The following is an 18,339-nucleotide window of genomic DNA, read 5'->3' as shown; positions in this document are numbered from 1 at the left end:
CTCAGATAGACGGTTAGGTTATTGATTTGAGATCTTTGTTCTTTTTAAATGTAAGTGTTTAAGCTATAAATTTCCATGTGAACACTGCTGTCACTGCCTCCCATAAGTTTTGGTATGTTTTTTTTTTTTTTTTTTTTTGCGGTAGGCGGGCCTCTCACTGTTGTGGCCTCTCCCCTTGCGGAGCACAGGCTCCGGACACGCAGGCTCAGCAGCCACGGCTCACAGGCCCAGCCGCTCCGCGGCATGTGGGATCTTCCCAGACCGGGGCACGAACCCGTGTCCCCTGCATCGGCAGGTGGACTCTCAACCACTGCGCCACCAGGGAAGCCCGGTATGTTGTGTTTTTGTTTTCATTTATCTCAAAGTATTTTCTACTTTCTCTGTGATTTCTTCTTTGACCTATTCATTGTTTAAGAGTGTGTTGTTTAATTTCCAAAATATTTGGGCATTTTCCAGATATCTTTTTGCTATTTAGTTCTAAGGTAATTCTGTATGGTTTGAAATAGTTTATAAGTATTGTTTTATGTAGTTGTCTTTTAAATCATATAGGAAAAAAGAGGAGTTACAAATCATAAATACATTAATACTGACTTTTATATTTATGTATTCAGTTTCCTTCACTGGAATTCTTGATTTCTTCTTGTGGATTTGAGTTACTGTCTAGTGTCCTTTCATTTCAGACCAAAGGACTCCCTTTAGCCTTTCTTCTAGGGCAGGACTAGTGGTAAAGAACACCCTCAGCTTTTTATCTTGGAATGGCTTACTTTCTCCTTCATTTTGGAAGAATATTTTTGTTGGATATAGAATTTTAGATTGACATTTTTTTTTCCCCAACACTTTGAATATGTCAACTCCGAAATTTCTATTTGGTTTCTTTCTATGCTTTTTATCTATTTATATTTCTCATTTGGAAGATGTTACTCTTGTGGTTTCCTTTGGTTCTTTGTACATGGTGTCCTTTAACTTTTGAAACACATTTGAAATAATTGATTTAAAGTCATTGTGTGATAATCTAGTATCTAAGCTTCCTCAGGAACAGTTCCTATTAATTTCTGTTTTTCTTATGTGTGGGCCATACCTTCTTATTTCTTTGCATACTTCAAAATTTTTGGTTGAAAAGTAGATATTTTGAATATATAATGTGGTAACTCTGGAAATCAGATTCTCTCCCAACCCTAGTGTTTGTTGTTGCTGTTTACTCTAGTAGTTTTTGTTTGCTCAGTGACTTCCTGAACTAATTTCATAAGGTCTGTATTCTTGGTCATGTGTGGCCACTGAAATCTCTGTTCTGTTAACTTAGTGGTCTGTTAGTATTTCGATGGAGATTTCCTTAAATACCAAGATTCAGGTGATTTTTCTTGATTAAGATTTCAGCTGGTTGCTGTAAACTTTCAGATAGTTTTCAGAGTCCTGAAAAAGTTGATTCTGATAAATTTTGCCAGTTTTTTCATTGCTTTTGTGTAGGGACTGGCTTTTGGAGTTCCTTACTCTGCCATTTTTCCTAACATCTCTCCCTAAAATTGTATACATTTATTTTCCTAATAATTTTACCAGAAGGCTTCTAATATTAGTGATCATATATCCTCTCAGGAATTGAAATTTTTAAAAAATTAAGAGCCCTCCAAACATGCTTAATTATTTCTATTGTGAGGAAAAGTGGGAAAGTACAATAATTATATCAAAATAATTTTCAGGACAGGGTAATGATTGGATGGATAGGATAATATGTGGATTATTTAGGGTTAGGTATGAGAAAATTAAGTTATGTTAGTATTTAGTGGATACTAACAGAGAGATGTCTTGTTTTACTGTAGCTGTTGGTGAAAGTAAGTTGATTTTGGTAAAGTTGGAATGTGGGGAAGAATCTGAATGTTTTTTGTAGTCTTTTTAAAATTATTTTTGAATTAGCAGAATGGCTGGATTCTTGAGGCTTTTAGAGATTGCTTGAGTTTGGAAGGATTAACTAAAGTGTTTCCTATGTATGATCATAGCATACTATGAACTTTAAAATTACCTCTGAACATTTATGAGAAGTGTCAGATGCCTTTTCAATGAGATGACTAAAAGATAAAACAGGAAGTCACGATCTTGAAACCTCAGAAGATTAGAATACCTCCATGTATAAATCCTGTAAACTTATAAGGCTGAAGTGACACTAGACCAATGACTAGGAAGTTACAGGGGTTTTTGATGACGCTCTTGGATTTGCTTGTACAATGAAGTCACTTAAAACCTCTAATCCAACATAAAACACAATATTTACTGTAAATAGTAAAGTCCTACAAATGCTTTTTGAATGTATATTATGGGCCAGAAACTTTTCCAGCCTTTGGGGAAACAAACACACAAACAACAACAACAACAACATTATATATATGTATGTATGTATGTAGGTAGGTAGGTAGGTATATATCTCATAGTCCCTTTCTTCAAGGTAGAGACACAGATAATTCCAGTATACTATGGTAAATATGCATCCATAAGATGCAGTTCCATATCCATTTAGATAGGGTTATTCATCTATGAGGCATGCTTAGAAAACCCCAGGGTTGGCTGGAAATTTCTTAGAAGAAAATTAAAGCCTAGAAGGGGTTTGAAGTATGAGGAAAGACAGGAAAGGCATTCCAGCAGAGAGTGTAGCATGTGCAAGTGCATGGAAGCATGAATAGCCAAATAGCCTCAATTCAGTATTAAGTGCAAGGAGATTGCTGAATGAGGCAGGTGGCAGCCAGGTCATGGAATAACTTTTTTTTTTTTTTTTTTTGGCTGTTTTAAGAATCTTGGATCTTTATTATGGAGGAAGTGAGACTAAACTAGGGTTTAAGCTAAGGAGTGATGTGGTCAGATTTCCGAACTGAACTGGGGCTCTAGGGGGCACATCTTCAGACTGGAAATACTGAGTAATGAAGGTGGTTTTTAAGAACTGTGATTCTGTAGGCTAGATGAGTGCTGGTGAAGGTTTGGACCAGGAGAGTGATGATTGGTGGTGTCAGAAGAAAGGATATGAAGCTTATTTAGTAAAATGGCACATGGGGATGTGAAAGGCAGGGGAGGATGACTCCCAAGATGGGCAGTGTGATTAACTGATGTTGGGAAAACAAAAGAGAGGAGCAGGCTTTTTTTTTTTTTTCTTTTCTTTTTTTTTTCCTTTTTGTTAGGGAGAAAAAGGGAGACAGTGATGAGTTTTGTTTTGGAAATACTGAGTTTAAGGTAATATGGAGTGATCAGCAGGATATGTGAGTCAGGACCTCAGGGGAAAAGTCAGGGCTAAAGGTAAAGGTTTGAGATTGATTAACATAATCCTCTCTGGCAAAGAAAGAAGGTGGTATAGCAATTGACAGGAGAAACAAGACGTTATAGATAAATGGGAGGCTAGGAAATACATTTTGAGAGATTAATTATGCACTAGAGTTTGAAGTCCTTGAGGGATGGAATTCTGTCTCCTTAATTTTTATATCCTCAGCATCTATCACAGTGCCTGGTACCCAGTAGGCACTTAATGAATGTTTGTTGAATGAGTCCAACTTTTACCATCACCCAGTCTCTAAACATAACTAAAGCCACCTCTAGATTCCAGTGGAAGTCTTGCTGATACTGTCTTTATTTTATTTTATTTTTTTGCGGTACGCGGGCCTCTCACTGTTGTGGCCTCTCCCATTGCGGAGCACAGGCTCCGGACGCGCAGGCTCAGCGGCCATGGCTCACGGGCCCAGCTGCTCCGCGGCATGTGGGATCTTCCTGGACCGGGGCACGAACCTGTGCCCCCTGCATCGGCAGGCAGACTCTCAACCACTGCGCCACCAGGGAAGCCCCTGTCTTTATTTTTTGATTGGTAAAACTAGCATATGTATTTACTTTGCCTAATCAAGATCTAGAGGAGAAAGCCTAGATTCAATTATAAGGATGTCCCTAGGAAAGAGAGGTATGCTAACAACAAATTTATAGGTAATAGCTAGTTTAACTCCTATGAAGTAGAAAGATGATTACTTCTATTGTTAGAGTGGATTCTGGAATAAATAGAGTCAAATAGAATCTGACAGGTGGAGACTCTAAATAGCCAAATCTTTAAATGTGATTTTATAATCTTACCTTAAAAAATGGTTAATGACAATATTTGGTAATACATAGTTAACTTTGATTTTTAATTTTCAATGCATTTACAAGGAATACAAAGATCACAGAATAATTTTTAATTAATGAAACTGACAGTTATTTTAAAGCTGAAACATGGTCATCTGCCTCTAATAACCCAGCTTTAAGTGACTTATTAATGACTCTCTAACTGTTACTTATGATCTTTGAGCCCCTTTCCGTTCTCAGTTTCTTGATCCTGGTTCTGAAGATCAGCTGTGCAGGACATACAGGTGTTAGCACAGCTGGCTTGCTGATGACAACTCTTCCATATAGCTGTCTTGTGTGTCATCATTCATATTGTTCAGTGTCATTCTGACCTAGCCAAGCTAAAAATGGTACTCCAGCTCAAGAGGGATTTAAAAACCTTGACAGACCAAAGATGAGACCACAGAATTTCGTGTACGTGTGCTTACCAGTTTTTAGCTTAAACACATCTAAATAACTAATTTCAGTGTGCGTCTGTCTTTACCCTTTGAAATAATTTACCCTAGGAAAGAAAATATCTTTGTGTGGAGAACTGTAGCAATTCATAAATACATTTCTCTATTCTTGAATATGGGTTTTGTGTTTGTTTAAATAACTCAAGGTCACAGTAATCTATTTATGAGGGGCATTCTATGGTATATAACCTACACCACAGATTTATCATGCTGTCTAGTGCCTTTATAAGATGTCCATGATTAAATCACTCTATTTTTCCAGCTTGATAATTTGATTTGAGGGTTGAGTTTTTCACATCCTTAATTGGGATGTAGCCAGCTTGATAATTTGATTCAAAAGATAAGTTTTTTAGTTCCATAATTGGGATGGAACTATAATGTGTGGGGTGTTTGTGGTAGTGGTGGATTTTGCCCTTTTTTCTGGTGACAGCAGCAGGCCGTCATTGGAGAGTTCTGGCTCTGCTCCAGAGTTGTAGGCTAAGTTAAATAACCTGCCAGCAAAATAAGTCTAGTTTCTCACTTCCTTCTTTTCAAGTGAGGGGTTTCTGTGCCTGCTGCAGCACCAGTGGAACGCCTGCTCCTGCTGTGAGTGCCAAGGTCTCCTTCCTGCAGGTGTGGAGCACAGCTGGAACTGTTGCACACATCTTGGAACCTCATAGTTTGGGGATCTTCTCTGTGAGCTTATGGCCATTGTATAAGGATGATTGCTGCACAGATACTTGTCTCCCAGTATGATAATTGTGTGTGTGTGTGTGTGTGTGAGAGAGAGAGAGAGAGAGAGAGAGAGAGCAGGGAAGACGGGTGGGGGAGAAAAAACATGAATGAATGAAAATGCCCACAGGTCCAATGAAACTACTGAGGAAAATAAGGATGTTTCAATAATAGTCTCCACTGCTTATCACAAAACTACTTATATGACACACATTTTTGCTAGCTTGCCAGACAAGGGACAAAGGAAAGGAAAAATAAGATAGTGCTGCTTTTTAGGTAGGGAAATGGAAGGAGTACCAAAATCTTGAGCAATTTCCTCATCTATTAACTGTTAATTGTGGATATTTAGAGGCATTATTATTTGTTGCTAGGAGCACTGGACACAGTATCCTCATACTAGGGATGGCAGTAGCTCTTTCACAAGGTGGATGACAGAATGAAGTGAGGTAGTGTGGTGAGTACCCTGAAAAGTATGAAGTACTTTTGGAAGTGCTAGTGGTATTGTCACTAATAAGAATAGTACTGTACTCTATCCATTTTATGAATTAATTAGTTAAGGAAAAGGTAAAAGAGGGAAATATCCATTTAGTTGTAACTGTCCGTTTTGTGAATGTCATTTGCATTGCGTTGACATGCTTTAATCCCTGCTTCTGTCACTGGGCACATACCAGGGTGCTGGAACTGTCTAAATATCTTTTTGTTGTCCTCTCTTTCCTATTGCCTTGTAGAATTTGCGAGTTTGGAATGATGTTCTTATTTGATCACATGCTTACTAAGAACCTCTGTATGCATAGGGTTTTTTCTGCTGCTAGTGTTATTGCAGAGTATATAGTTAACTCTGGTGGATTCCCTTCTCTCTGTATTTATAAAAGGCTCTCCAGTATGCCTATACTACTTGTTTAGCCAACTTTTCTGTTGTTTAGGTATTAGAGTGGTGATCAGTCATTGGGCCAGGAAAGTTAGACCCAGTCAAGTTGTATACTGGACTATGTAAAACTTGAAAGAAGGAGCCAGAAGTATCTGTGAGCTGGCACCCTGTGTTAGTGATACAAGGTTTACTCACTAGAAATTGTTCATACATTCTCTGATGAGATGTGGTCATTTAAAAAAAAATCTATAGATGGTGAAAAATATAGTCTTTCCTTCTATACCTCTGAGGCAGGGGATGGCCGACATTTTCTCTAAAGGGCCAGATAGTAAATATTTTAGGCTTTGTGGACCATATGGTCTCTGTCTCAACTATTCAGCTCTATCCTCATAGCAGGAAAGCAGCCAAAGACATTAGCTAAGTGAGTGGGTGTAGCTGTGTTCCAATAAAACTTTATATACAACAACAGGCGGTGGTCTGGATTTGGTCCCTGGGCTGTAGTGTGCCAACTGCACTCTGCACTCTAGTGCATAGGGTGAAAAATAATGCCTAGGCTGCTCAAGTGTATAGGGTGAAAAATAGAATAAAGAGAGAAGGGAAAGCAATAAGGAATCAATGGAAGTGGAAGGAAGTACAGAGGAGGAAGTAGGACAAAGGAAGGCAGGGAATGGAAGCATAGTAAAACCTGAACACAGGATGATAAAAGTGGAAGTTACAGGAAATATCGTTGGGATCTGTGTATGATGGAAATCTCTCTGGTAAAAAAAAGGTTTATTTTGAAATATTGGGGGCCATAATAGATTGGAATGAATAAAATTTTAGGCAGGTCAGGAGTATGATATAAAAGTCCGATTATCAGTCGCTTTTCCCAGGCATTCAAGATTCAGGCATTGTGTACATCTTACACGTGTTCTCAAATGTATCTGAGTTTTTATCAAAACCCTCACTGCTTCGTCCTGGGTATCCTATTGGTAAAAACACAACTAGTACCATATTTCATGAATTTTTTAAAAATTAATTGGAACATTGGGTGCAGAGGGCTTTATAACTGTGCATGATAAAAGATACAGGTCATATTTTGAGAGTTGAGCAGTTTTTCTAAAAATGACTAGTTTAATTTCATAGTTGATGTATCTAGCAGAAATAGTTTTTTGTGTGTTTTGGTAGCAGTACAGAAGATTAGGAGAGATTGGTGGCTTGTGAGAAAACGCTAATCAGAGGAATAGGAACAGTACAGTATGGATCTTAAGAATCACTTAAACCTGGAACTGGATTGTTAAAATAAAATAAATATTTCATAATGATGTTTTGGCTTCTTAAAAAGTTTCTTTTTTTAATTTTTGCTAGATGCCTCTGTTTTTCTTGTTTCTTATGGCATTATCTTTGAGAAATATCTGCTTTCTGAAAGTATGTAATACAAAAGGGAGAAAGTAAACTGCTCTTTCTAAAAATCAGAAATTTAGGGTGGAGTAATATAGGTATGCTTTTCTTTATTCTTTATCAAAATATGAAATTGTACAGTTTTTATAGAATGTTATAAAAATGTATACAATTTTACAGTTGAGATTTATATTGTGGAATTCTTTGAAAATTTTTATTATATGTTAAAATGAACTGTTAGCTATTTTAAAGTAGAAAAAAATATATAATTTGTTGCTCACATATATAAATAAATCAGAGTAAAAAGGGTATAGCATCTGAATGATAGGATGAATAAGGATGTACTGTAGCAGAGTTAAATGTTGGCTTTTGAAATTATAATTTCAGATTAATTTGAAATTATAATTTAATCCATAGACAGGCAATGATGGTTGTTCTAATCCTAAATTCACACTGAAATCTTTATTTTAAAAGGTGAACCTACTTTTCCCTAGGAAGAGTAGGAAGAAAAATAATTTTATTGTCCTAATATTGTTACTTCAAAATTTTTTTGACAGTAAAGAAATTTACTTTAAATTCTCATTTTTGAAGGACCATTTTTTATCCAGTGGACAGCATTTCCTAAAGAAATCCCACTTATCTCTTTTCTGCTCTTAGTCACTTTGTTCTCAGCCTGCTGTTCTATTTTTCTTATGAACTAATTTAATGAAACAAGGTGAGAGTCTTTTTACGTACTGTTCTGTGTTGAATCTCTTCCCTCTTATCCTTGTTCACACACTGATATTGAGACTTGCCTTTTGCATTCTTTCTGAACAGTCTCCCCTTTTCGCCCTTTATTTTTCCTGTTCCCTGTCACCTTTTCTTGCTGCTCTTTGCTGCATCGTTATATTTTCACTTGTCCTAGTGTCACTGTTTTATATTCTTTCAACATGATGCTTTCACTCCCTTTTTCCATTAAAATAAAAGAATTCTTGGACAGTCCTTTATCAAGACTTAAAAAAATCCTTTTCCTTGAAATATTTGGAGACTATTTTAGATGCCTATTTTCAAAGTTTTGATTTAATTTCAAAGTGGGAAAAAATTCTTAAATTTTAGTCGAAATATTTGTGATATTATATCATGGGGCACCATCTCTTGATGGCACTGCCAACATTCAACAGATAATTTATAATTTAATGATAGTTTAACACATGCATGTTATTCAAATAATGTTATAATTATGATGCCCATCATTAGGTTTAGCAATACAACTGCATTTGAGTTTTTTCCTTATCTAATACAAATACAAAGAATTATTTCATTTGTCAAATTAAATAATGTTGTAGTGAAAATGTTAATTTGACAATAAATCACAGTTTTAAATGCCAGATGCCCCGGCTTAATGTTGTTCAGAAAGTTTATTTAGAGAATATAAAATGCGGCTTAGTGTTCCTGTATGTCAGACTTCACAGATGAAGTATGGTGCCTGATATTAATCGGGTTAAAGGACCTCCAGTGCTTGGAGTGTGTTGTAGATTATACCTACATTGCTCGTAGCCTCCCCCCCGCCCCCCCCTTGCCCATATTAGCAATCTGCTTTTGTACTTTGACATCCAGGATTTCCCTAGTGAATTTTGTCACAGAAAAAAGAGAATCATCAATATCGCAGTTAAACTTGACTTTCAAAGCTAATAGTATCTCATTTGGGGGCTCAAATTTAATAAATTTTCTTTGATTCTGGGTGAGTTTTTAAACATCAAACAATGAATTGGCCAGGGTGCAGTAAAATATTTAGATCTATTGACTGTTGTTCAGAAGGGTAGAAGGCAAAACACTAGTGGTTTGATGTTGATAAATTCTCAGTACCTTAATCCACATTAATGTTTTCTTTTATCTGAGTGCACATTGGTGACAAAAAAAAAAAGGCAAGAGAAGGTGTCCATACATATAAGATATAAAACCTAAATCATATTTCACAAATGTCTTTGCTTTATTTTGTTAAGTGAGTTAAAAGCATTCTCATCTTAACTGAAGCCTGGAGAATGTTTGTTACAGATAAATATACATTCTGAATTAGGACTCCGGCGTGAATATCATACTCACACTGTTATAGAAATTGCATTATAGTGTATGTTTTACAGCATACACTTTGACATTCACTTATTGACAGAAATTCTTCAGCTCAACTTGAGAGTATAAGGATTTTTATAACTTAGATTAGCACGAATGATGAAAGATGTCATCATGTATTTGCACATGTTTGCTGATTTAAGGAAACCCTATGTAGTATGATAGTTCATTCATAAAGTAAGAAATAATTCAAACAGTTTTACAAGCTGGAATAGAAAAATGAAGGTTGGGATTTCTATCATATATTATTGCCAAGTTACATATGAAATTGCTCAGGTAAAACTAGAGATATAAATACATTTATTTGAGCAATGATAGTTCTCCCCATTCTTGACCTTTGCTACCTCATAAAAACTCATTTTGTCCTGTGGTTTTAAGCTAATTGTATACTATTTGTCAAATATATGGTGTCAAAGAAATAATTTTTTAAAACCTATTCAGGTATAAGGAAAGTTAGGAAATATGTATACATATGAAAACTGCTATCATTAAACTGTATGATTGAAGATGAGAGATCACTGGTCTTAAAAGAAAACTAAACTGTGGAATTTTTGAGGCTTTTACTAAGTTTGGAAATTAAAAATGAAAATACATGTTCCTGAGCATTTTCTTGTATCTGTTTATATTATATAGTGAGTATTTCTCATTTGTCCAGAAGGTGGCAGTGTAATATCAACTGCATGTGATGTAGAGGCTAGCTAGAGAATTGGTGTTTCTCCAATTCTCTATATCTGTGATGTGTTTGTATTGTTACCTTACTGAATACTTAAAATATGGTACAAACGCTACTAATTTTATCCATTATCTTATTTAGAAGTTGTGTGACCAAGTTGGTTTATATGTATTTAATCATTAAGCTTCAAGTTTAATTTAGAGTAAAGAGGGCAAGCAGACCTCTTGCTAGTATATTTTTAAGTCTCCTTGTGTGTTGAGCATATTTGTTTTTATTCTAGAGTACATATTGAAGTTTTCTTTTCAAAGACCTAGTACCTAATAACTATCTTGTTTAATATATATCCGTTAATACCAGTTAAATTAAACATGTTATTAAGAAAGTGAGAATAAGTAGGAGATTACTGTTTATTTTTGATTTTGTGGATGTTTTTTCCTTTCCTTTTTCTTCTGAGGGTGGAACAGTGAAAAAATAATTCAAAACCTCTTGATCAGAAGAGCTCTAGCGACTCTCCTTCCCTCCCTCATTTCAAGCAGGAGGATGCTTTTCTTCTTAACATTCTCCCCCAGTACTCTGAATTAGAGATTTATTTGCAACGAAAAATCAATTAGTCCTAAATTTATTCATGGATTTCAGGTCCAGCGATCAATGCAAGTCCACTCAGTGGGCTCAAGGGGACCCAGTTCATCCCAGTTAATGTGTCTGAAGGGGAATTACCATTGATGCTATTTTTTTCCCTTTAGGTCAGAGATCAGATCTCGCTGTCACGGACTGCGGCAAGTAGGAATGACTTCACCCTGCAGCTACCCAGACTGCACCTGGAGACCTTTGCAATGGAGGGGCTCAAGGGTGGGCCAGAGGTTGTAGCGTGCCAGGTTAGAGTCTAAATTACATTGTTTGCTACCGAGACACGTAGAAAAAGAAATTGCACTAACTGCGGAGAATGGAAGCCTCAAAGTATTGTGACTAACTTGAAGGAGATGCAAATAATTTTTCCTCATTTTTCTTCCGTCATGTAACACTATATTTCACAAATAATTGTGTTTTTTTCTTTAAAGCCTAGAACTAGCCAGTTAAATAATCCAGAAAAGTTTTTTATTTTTACCAAGGAAAAACATGCGGTTTATACTAAGTACTGTATCAAAAGAACATACTTTTTGGGCAGCAGAGGACAATAAGATGCTAGGCTGTTATCTCTTTAAGCTAGTCTGAATTTGTAGCTCTTATTGTTTTACAATAAATCACTTTAGATAAAATTATCAGGATAGATATTTGATATTTTTCAGTGTTAATTCCAAAGTATATCCAACATTTCTCAGGTGGCAATTTAATTTCAGCAAATCTAGAACCTAGCTGCACTTTGCATTGAAAAGTATCTTATACTTCAATGTTTAGTTTTAGTGAACTTTGTTATATGTGCCAGCTGGGTTATTTCATTTATAAAACTCAAAGCACCAAATCATAAAACCTCAAATAACTTTAAAATAAACTTAATAAAGATATTTATTTTCAAAAACATTTATTTTCAGATGCTGCAGCTAGCTTTCTATTCTAGGTTACTATTAGGTTATTGTGATCATTTTTCTCCTTAGGATTAAAAATATTTTTTAATCAGACAAACAAAATTTAGTATGTATTTTATTCTCCCTTTAATGCCCAATTTCTTTATTAGAAAAATCTGTCGAGATTATGTAAACTATAGGGAACCTGGTAATTCAAAAGAGGTTGTCCTTGTTCAATAGCACCCTAGATTTTTCAACATATTTAAGAGAAATATCTCTTAAAACTCAGTCCCTTTCACATTTTGAGGTTTAAGATAAACTTTTTTCATTCTTCAGTTTATGACCCTGTAAAATTTTAGCTTCGTACAAAATTAACATCAGTCCAAGTGAGGCTATGTTAATTTTTTCCTACATGCTCCATACCCTAATTTAATTTGTTATTAGTACTCAAATTAGTGCTCAACAAAGAAAAAATGCATGTTGTTTCTTTCATTAGATTGTCCACCAATATATCTAAAACATATGTAATTGTAAAATGAAGCATAAGGCATTTTTATTTTCAGTTACAGGCTAGAATACTGTACCATTATTCAGTACAAGATTAAGATGTACATTTAAAATTTGATTATATTTAAGTACAATATGATTTGAGATTTTTCTAGTGGTTATAAAGTAATCCTTTGCTTGGTTATCTTAATTTGGAATCTCACAGGGCTTAGTACTTGTCATAATTCACAAGTAAAGACTTCCCCCAAACTCTAGATTGTGGTGATTTGGAAAGAGACTGCTTCTTAGGAATGCCATTTTTTGAGGCAAAGCATGAACTCTATAGAGTTCTGACATCTGTGAATAACAGGAAGGAAATGGATGGGCTTGTATTTTAAACTACTATCTTTTCCAAGTTCTAATAAAAATAGTTATGTGGGTTGCCAGATACCTAAACACTTGGGTAAATTTTGTATTGACGTGCTGTAACATGCATTGTAGTTTAGTAATATATGTTTTGGTATAGTATCCTGTGCAGAGAAGAACACATGATTTGGGCCCTAATAGTGTTTGACACACACACACACACACACGCACAGGGACACAATTGATGACATGGAGTACTTTGAGAAGAAAGGCACTGTATTAATTGAAGACCTTAATTATAATAATAACTATAATAATAATAATAATAATTATTATTATAAGTGCCATTTTAGTGAGCACTTACTGTGTAACATGTATCATGCTTAGCTGTTTAAATAAATGATCTCAGTTAATTCTCACAATGGACCTGTCAAATAGATGGCATTATTTCCATTTTACAATTGAAAACAACAACTATAGCAGGTAACTCTCCTCAGATCAACAGCAAGTAAATGGTAAGGCCTAGAGTCTGGGTTTAAGTCTGGGTGTATTTGACTGCAAAGCCTGAACTGGTAAAATCTGACAGTAAAAATCTAGATGCCTGTGTTAAATGGTAAGAGTGAAACCTTTGAAATCTACAGTGGAGTTTTTCTTCCATTTACAAAGTATACATTATGCATCTGTGTATGATGTAGGTCATAGTTTATGCTGTATTGTGGACAAATTCACAGATACAAAATTGTGTTTCCATTTGACGGGCTAATATTATAGAACTCTACTTTTCACGTTTTTGCAGTTTGTAAATATATATATTTGTGCTAAGTGTGGCTACATATTTAGGAATTCAGTATTTGTTTAACTTTGTGCTGTGTGCTGATGAAGCAGACTACTCAAAGCGTGCACAGCTTTCGATTATGATGAGGGGAGGACCACTATGCAGGATGTGGTAGTGTCTGAATTATTTGGCCAACATATACAACCATCATTTAGAGCGGTAGGAGCTGAAGTTTTCCTAGACAGCCACTGTCTGTCTTTCCCAAAGGGGCAAGCTTTATTATAGGTATAATCCTTGATGGAAGGAAGACCAATGAGCATGACTGAAAGTTGAAGAGGATGAGTGGATTACCTTATCTCTCTGTACCCAGAAGAGCATGTGACTGATACTCTTCTACAGGAGATAATTCAGTTCATCTAGTCTCTGCGATCTGCTAGCTTTTAACCCTGATTTCCTTATCTACGACAAAGTGTAATGCTAACAATTTCTCAGGCTTGTAGTAAGTTTGAATGAGGCAATGCATGTAAAGCAGAGAGCACAGTGCCCAGCACAAAGAAAGCAGACAGCGCATGGTGGCTCTTATTACTGTGACCAGTATGGGAAACATTGTAAAGATGAAGTAAGCAACAGTAGCTTGATTTTATTACTTTTGAGGGGTGTGTGTGGGTGGTTTTGTTTTTAAAGAAATGGTTACTTAGAATCTTTTCTCTATATCTTTCCATTTGTTTTCTTCAGTCTTTCTTGTTTCTTCAAAAGCTTCAAATAATTTTGATTAAGATCAACTGTAGCTCCCTATTTACTTTTCCTTGTTACTTGATGTTCCAGTGAGGCCATGTCGCCAACGTAACCCCTGTTTAAGCTCCTATGGCAAGTTTAGAACTATTATACCTGGGCTTTTATCTCCTAAATAACAGCATATTAGTCTACTAGGATACTGGAAAAAAATAAAACACCTAGATTAGACAAGTTAGCTTTAGCTGAAAAGCCCAGTACAGTGTGAATGCAGAGGACTTTGTAAGAAAAAATATTCTGCCCATACTTTATAAAGATACCTGTTACTCATCGTCTTATACTTTGAATTGTGTTTTTTCAATAATTATGATATGTGATGCTTTTAATATCTGGAAAATATTAGCAGGCATCCAATAAATGTTTGTGCCTCCATTCCCATTCAACAATAAACAACACAGAACAATATCAATATTGATATTATTGAGTGCTTATTCTATACCAGTTTCTGTGCTAAGCACCTTACATTTACTCTCTCATTTAATCCCTGCAACATCCCTATGAATAATAGGTGCTCTGCTTTTATCTATTTTACAAAGGAAGAAGCTGAAGTTTACTGAGATGAAGTAAATTGCTAAAGGTCACATATCCAGTGAGTAGGGTGACTGGTCCATTCATTCTTTTAATCATGCCTTTCTGCCTTTTGTAAACCATGGCATAGTGTTTTGTGTGTGTGTGTGTGTGTGTGTGTGTGTGTGTGTGTGTATGTGTTTTAGGGTAGCTCAGAGGAAAAAAGAATAAAGGTAGGGTCTCTATAAAATACAATTTCGTTTGTGAGGAGATCATAGCGAGAATAGAAATCCAAAAGAGATTAATGGGGAAAGTTACTTAAACTGTGTATTTCAGCCTCTTCATCTATAAAATGAAAATAATAGAAGTTTCTAACTAAGTGTGACTATTGAGTGGGTTAATCCACCTGAAGTGCTTAGAATAGTGACAGGTACATTGTAAACACTCACTATTTATTAGCTCTCCACTAACATGGAAGGTCATGAGACCAGGAACTTGGTTTTGTTCACTACTGCATCATCAGAGCTCAGAACCCTGCCTCACATAGAAGAGGCCCTCAGTATGTATGGGTGAATTAATACTTGATTTCAGACACTGGTCAAGGTGCCTTAGGAAGCTGCTGTGCCTAAGTTGTGCACGCCTTTAAGAGACTTGGGATCAATTTTTTTTTTAACTTCTAAACCCACTTCATTTAAAAGGAAAAGTCCCCCGAACCATCTCATAAAAGTGTTTAAGGCTTAGTGCACAATAACTATACCTCTGGAAATGTAGTATATTTTATAAATATATGTTTATAAACACTTCATTAGAAAGGCTTCATTGTGAAACCATTTATTTATGAAGATTTTAAACAAGAGTCTTTACCGTAAATCCAGTAATCCTTTAATCACCCGTAACCTACCATGTTATTACAAAGTCCTTACTTGGTGTGGTTGTTTGTTATGTGTTATACCCACAACTTTTGGGATACCATGTTTTTTTACATTTAACTTATTTTCCAGGCATAGAAATTTCTTCCAGCTATTTTGTTGTATTTATAAAGTTAAATCATAAAAGGGCATCTTGAAGGGATTTTTTTTTTTTTTAATATAGAGAAGGAACAAATACCTAGTACCTAAGTACCTAAACTGTCAGGGAATAAAAATATCAAGAATCACTCTTAACAATTTTTCACATGTGTTCCCAGTTACACTGCTTAATGCAGCAGCCTTCTAATTGTTGTATAAGAAATGTCTTCATTTGGGCATAGTTAGAAGTTAAAGAAATGTTAGGCAGTTTTACTTGAAATCTTGTATTATGTAGATATTTTCTTCTTCAAGTTATTCCATCCCCATAAGTGAATTTTCAGATCTCTGATTATTTTTTAAAACATGAAAATTAGCCATTTTAAATGGAAATACTGCTAAATATGTAGAATACTAAATATGTAAAATTGCCCAGTTGTCCCTGAAAGACTAGATGACTTCTATTAGTTCTTTAGTTTCCTTTTTAAAGTATGGTTCTTTATTTTCTGATACTAAAAGAAAGTTTTACCTTCCTTTTATAGTTCAGGTCTTCCCTTATTTTCAGATGTCCATTCTCACTGGGTTCCTAATTTACAGAGTTGTCAGGGTTTAGTCTAAGAGTCTCCATGGTGAAGTAAAGAGAATATATTTTGTGACAGCTGTATGTCTCATAGATATTCCTTTTCATTTATTTCTGGGTCCATGACTGTGATTTGAATGTTTGACATTATTGGAAATCTGACCTTTTTGGTAAGTGGGGTCATTTTTGTAATAAGGGATCGAGAAGATTTGGGGATTATCTAAAGTTGTTATCAATGAGTGTGCAATTCTCTCTCTCTCTTTTTTTTTTTTTTTTGCGGTACGCGGCCTCTCACTGTTGTGGCCTCTCCCGTTGCGGAGCACAGGCTCCAGACGCGCAGGCTCAGCAGCCATGGCTCACGGGCCCAGCCGCTCTGCGGCATGTGGGATCTTCCCGTACCGGGGCACGAACCCGTGTCCCCTGCATCGGCAGGCGGACTCTCAACCACTGCGCCACCAAGGAAGCCCTGCAATTCTCCTTAAATTCATAAATCAAAATATCTTTTAAATTAAAAAACATAAAATGATTTTAGAATTCAGTTGTGGCATCAAAGAGAATGTTGAAATGCTACCTTTTTCAAAGGCTGGAAAGTGCTTCCCAGGGAAGACCTGTTTTTTAGGGGAAAACAATTAGCTGGAAAAATCATATAGTTCATCTGAGAATAAAGATATTTTGATGGAAAAATGCCATCCTTTGTCTCATCTAGCTGCTTGACAGCTGTAATCTCCAGTTCCACAGAACAAAAATTGTGCCAATGAGGAATCTAAATGTCCAGGATTTGAGGCTTACCTCAAGGATGAATATAAGAATTAGTGCATTTGTTTTTCATGTTGACACCAGGAAGAATAAATGGCACTTCCTGAAGTAATGTTGTCAGAGCAAATATTTTTGTTATTTGCTAGTTAAAACTTTAGAATTCTACTCTGAAGATTTGATAATACACAAGCATACATCAAGTTTCTTCAAAACTTGCTGGTACTAGAGCTGTGAGCAATGCTAAATAAAACAAAATATAAAGAGAAGTAAGATGTTAATGTGTACAGAAGGACTAATTTTAGGGTGTGTTGCAAATTGGGACAACAGTGATTAAATAATAGCATAACAGCATTTAAACATTGATTTATAGTCATTGTGAGTTACACCTTGTTGTCCTGAATCTGTATCTTCTCCTAAGGTTTCAGGACGTTTTAGTTTCCATTGACCAGGAAGACTTTGCTAGAAATTTAGCCTCGCCCATCAGTCGTTATTAGAGCAGTTCTGGTATTATCACCTAAGTCCTCTCACCCTCCCTGCCTCCCTTCCTCCTCCCTTCCCTTCCTCTGCCTATTTGATTTGCATTTTTTCTCTTTTTTTGGTGGTGATGATGGTGGTGGTGGAGGGCGTAGGGGGGCGCATCAAACAGAATTTTAGGGCAGAATCTTTTTTTTTTTTTTTTTTTGCGTTACGTGGGCTTCCCACTGCTGCGGCCTCCCCCGTTGCAGAGCACAGGCTCCGGACACGCAGGCTCAGCAACCAAGGCTCACGGGCCCAGCCGCTCCGCGGCACGTGGGATCCTCCCGGACCGGGGCACGAACCCGCGTCCCCTGCATCGGCAGGCGGACTCTCAACCACTGCACCACCAGGGAAGCCCTAGGGCAGAATCTTGAGAATAAAAATGTAGAATTATGCTTTTTGGTCCAGATATTTTACCAGGTGATATATGCTACCATTATTTTCTTAATCCCCATATTTTATTTCAAAAGACTTGTTGTAAAAAAAAAAAAACGTATTTTTCTTCGTATCTGTTGTTAAAACATAATCTTGGGCATTAAGTGATAGCTAAAATTTCTAAAAAAGAAAAAAATCTGTTAAGGCTAGGAGTGCTAAAAAGTTTTTTTTAAATGTTTAGCTGATAGGACATTTTACATCTTGGATCATGGGTTTTATTTCAGGTTAGTGGTGGTCTGAAACAACAGTTTTGTTCTGTTTCTTGTCCTGTTGGGACTTTAATCTCTCTTTGCCTTTTGAAAATG

At 35.9% G+C, this 18,339-nt stretch overlaps 1 protein-coding gene across 1 annotated transcript in view; it reads left to right on the top strand.

Moving 5' to 3' along the window:
* Positions 1-18,339, top strand: part of CCDC171 (coiled-coil domain containing 171) — a gene marked incomplete at its 3' end in the record, with an annotated part of 346,216 nt that overhangs the window by 254,672 nt on the left and 73,205 nt on the right. Inside the window, exon 25 of the mRNA XM_081236213.1 lies at positions 11,059-11,190. Within this exon, the coding sequence (XP_081092339.1) occupies positions 11,059-11,190 (132 nt within the window). The remainder of the gene's footprint in view (positions 1-11,058; positions 11,191-18,339) is intronic.

The sequence above is a fragment of the Mesoplodon bidens genome (genome assembly GCF_964165515.1).
Source record: "Mesoplodon bidens genome assembly, chromosome: 6".
In the NCBI taxonomy this organism is placed as follows: Eukaryota; Metazoa; Chordata; class Mammalia; order Artiodactyla; family Ziphiidae; genus Mesoplodon; species Mesoplodon bidens.
Note: the sequence above shows the minus strand (reverse complement) of the source record. Positions and strands in the feature narration are given on the sequence as shown.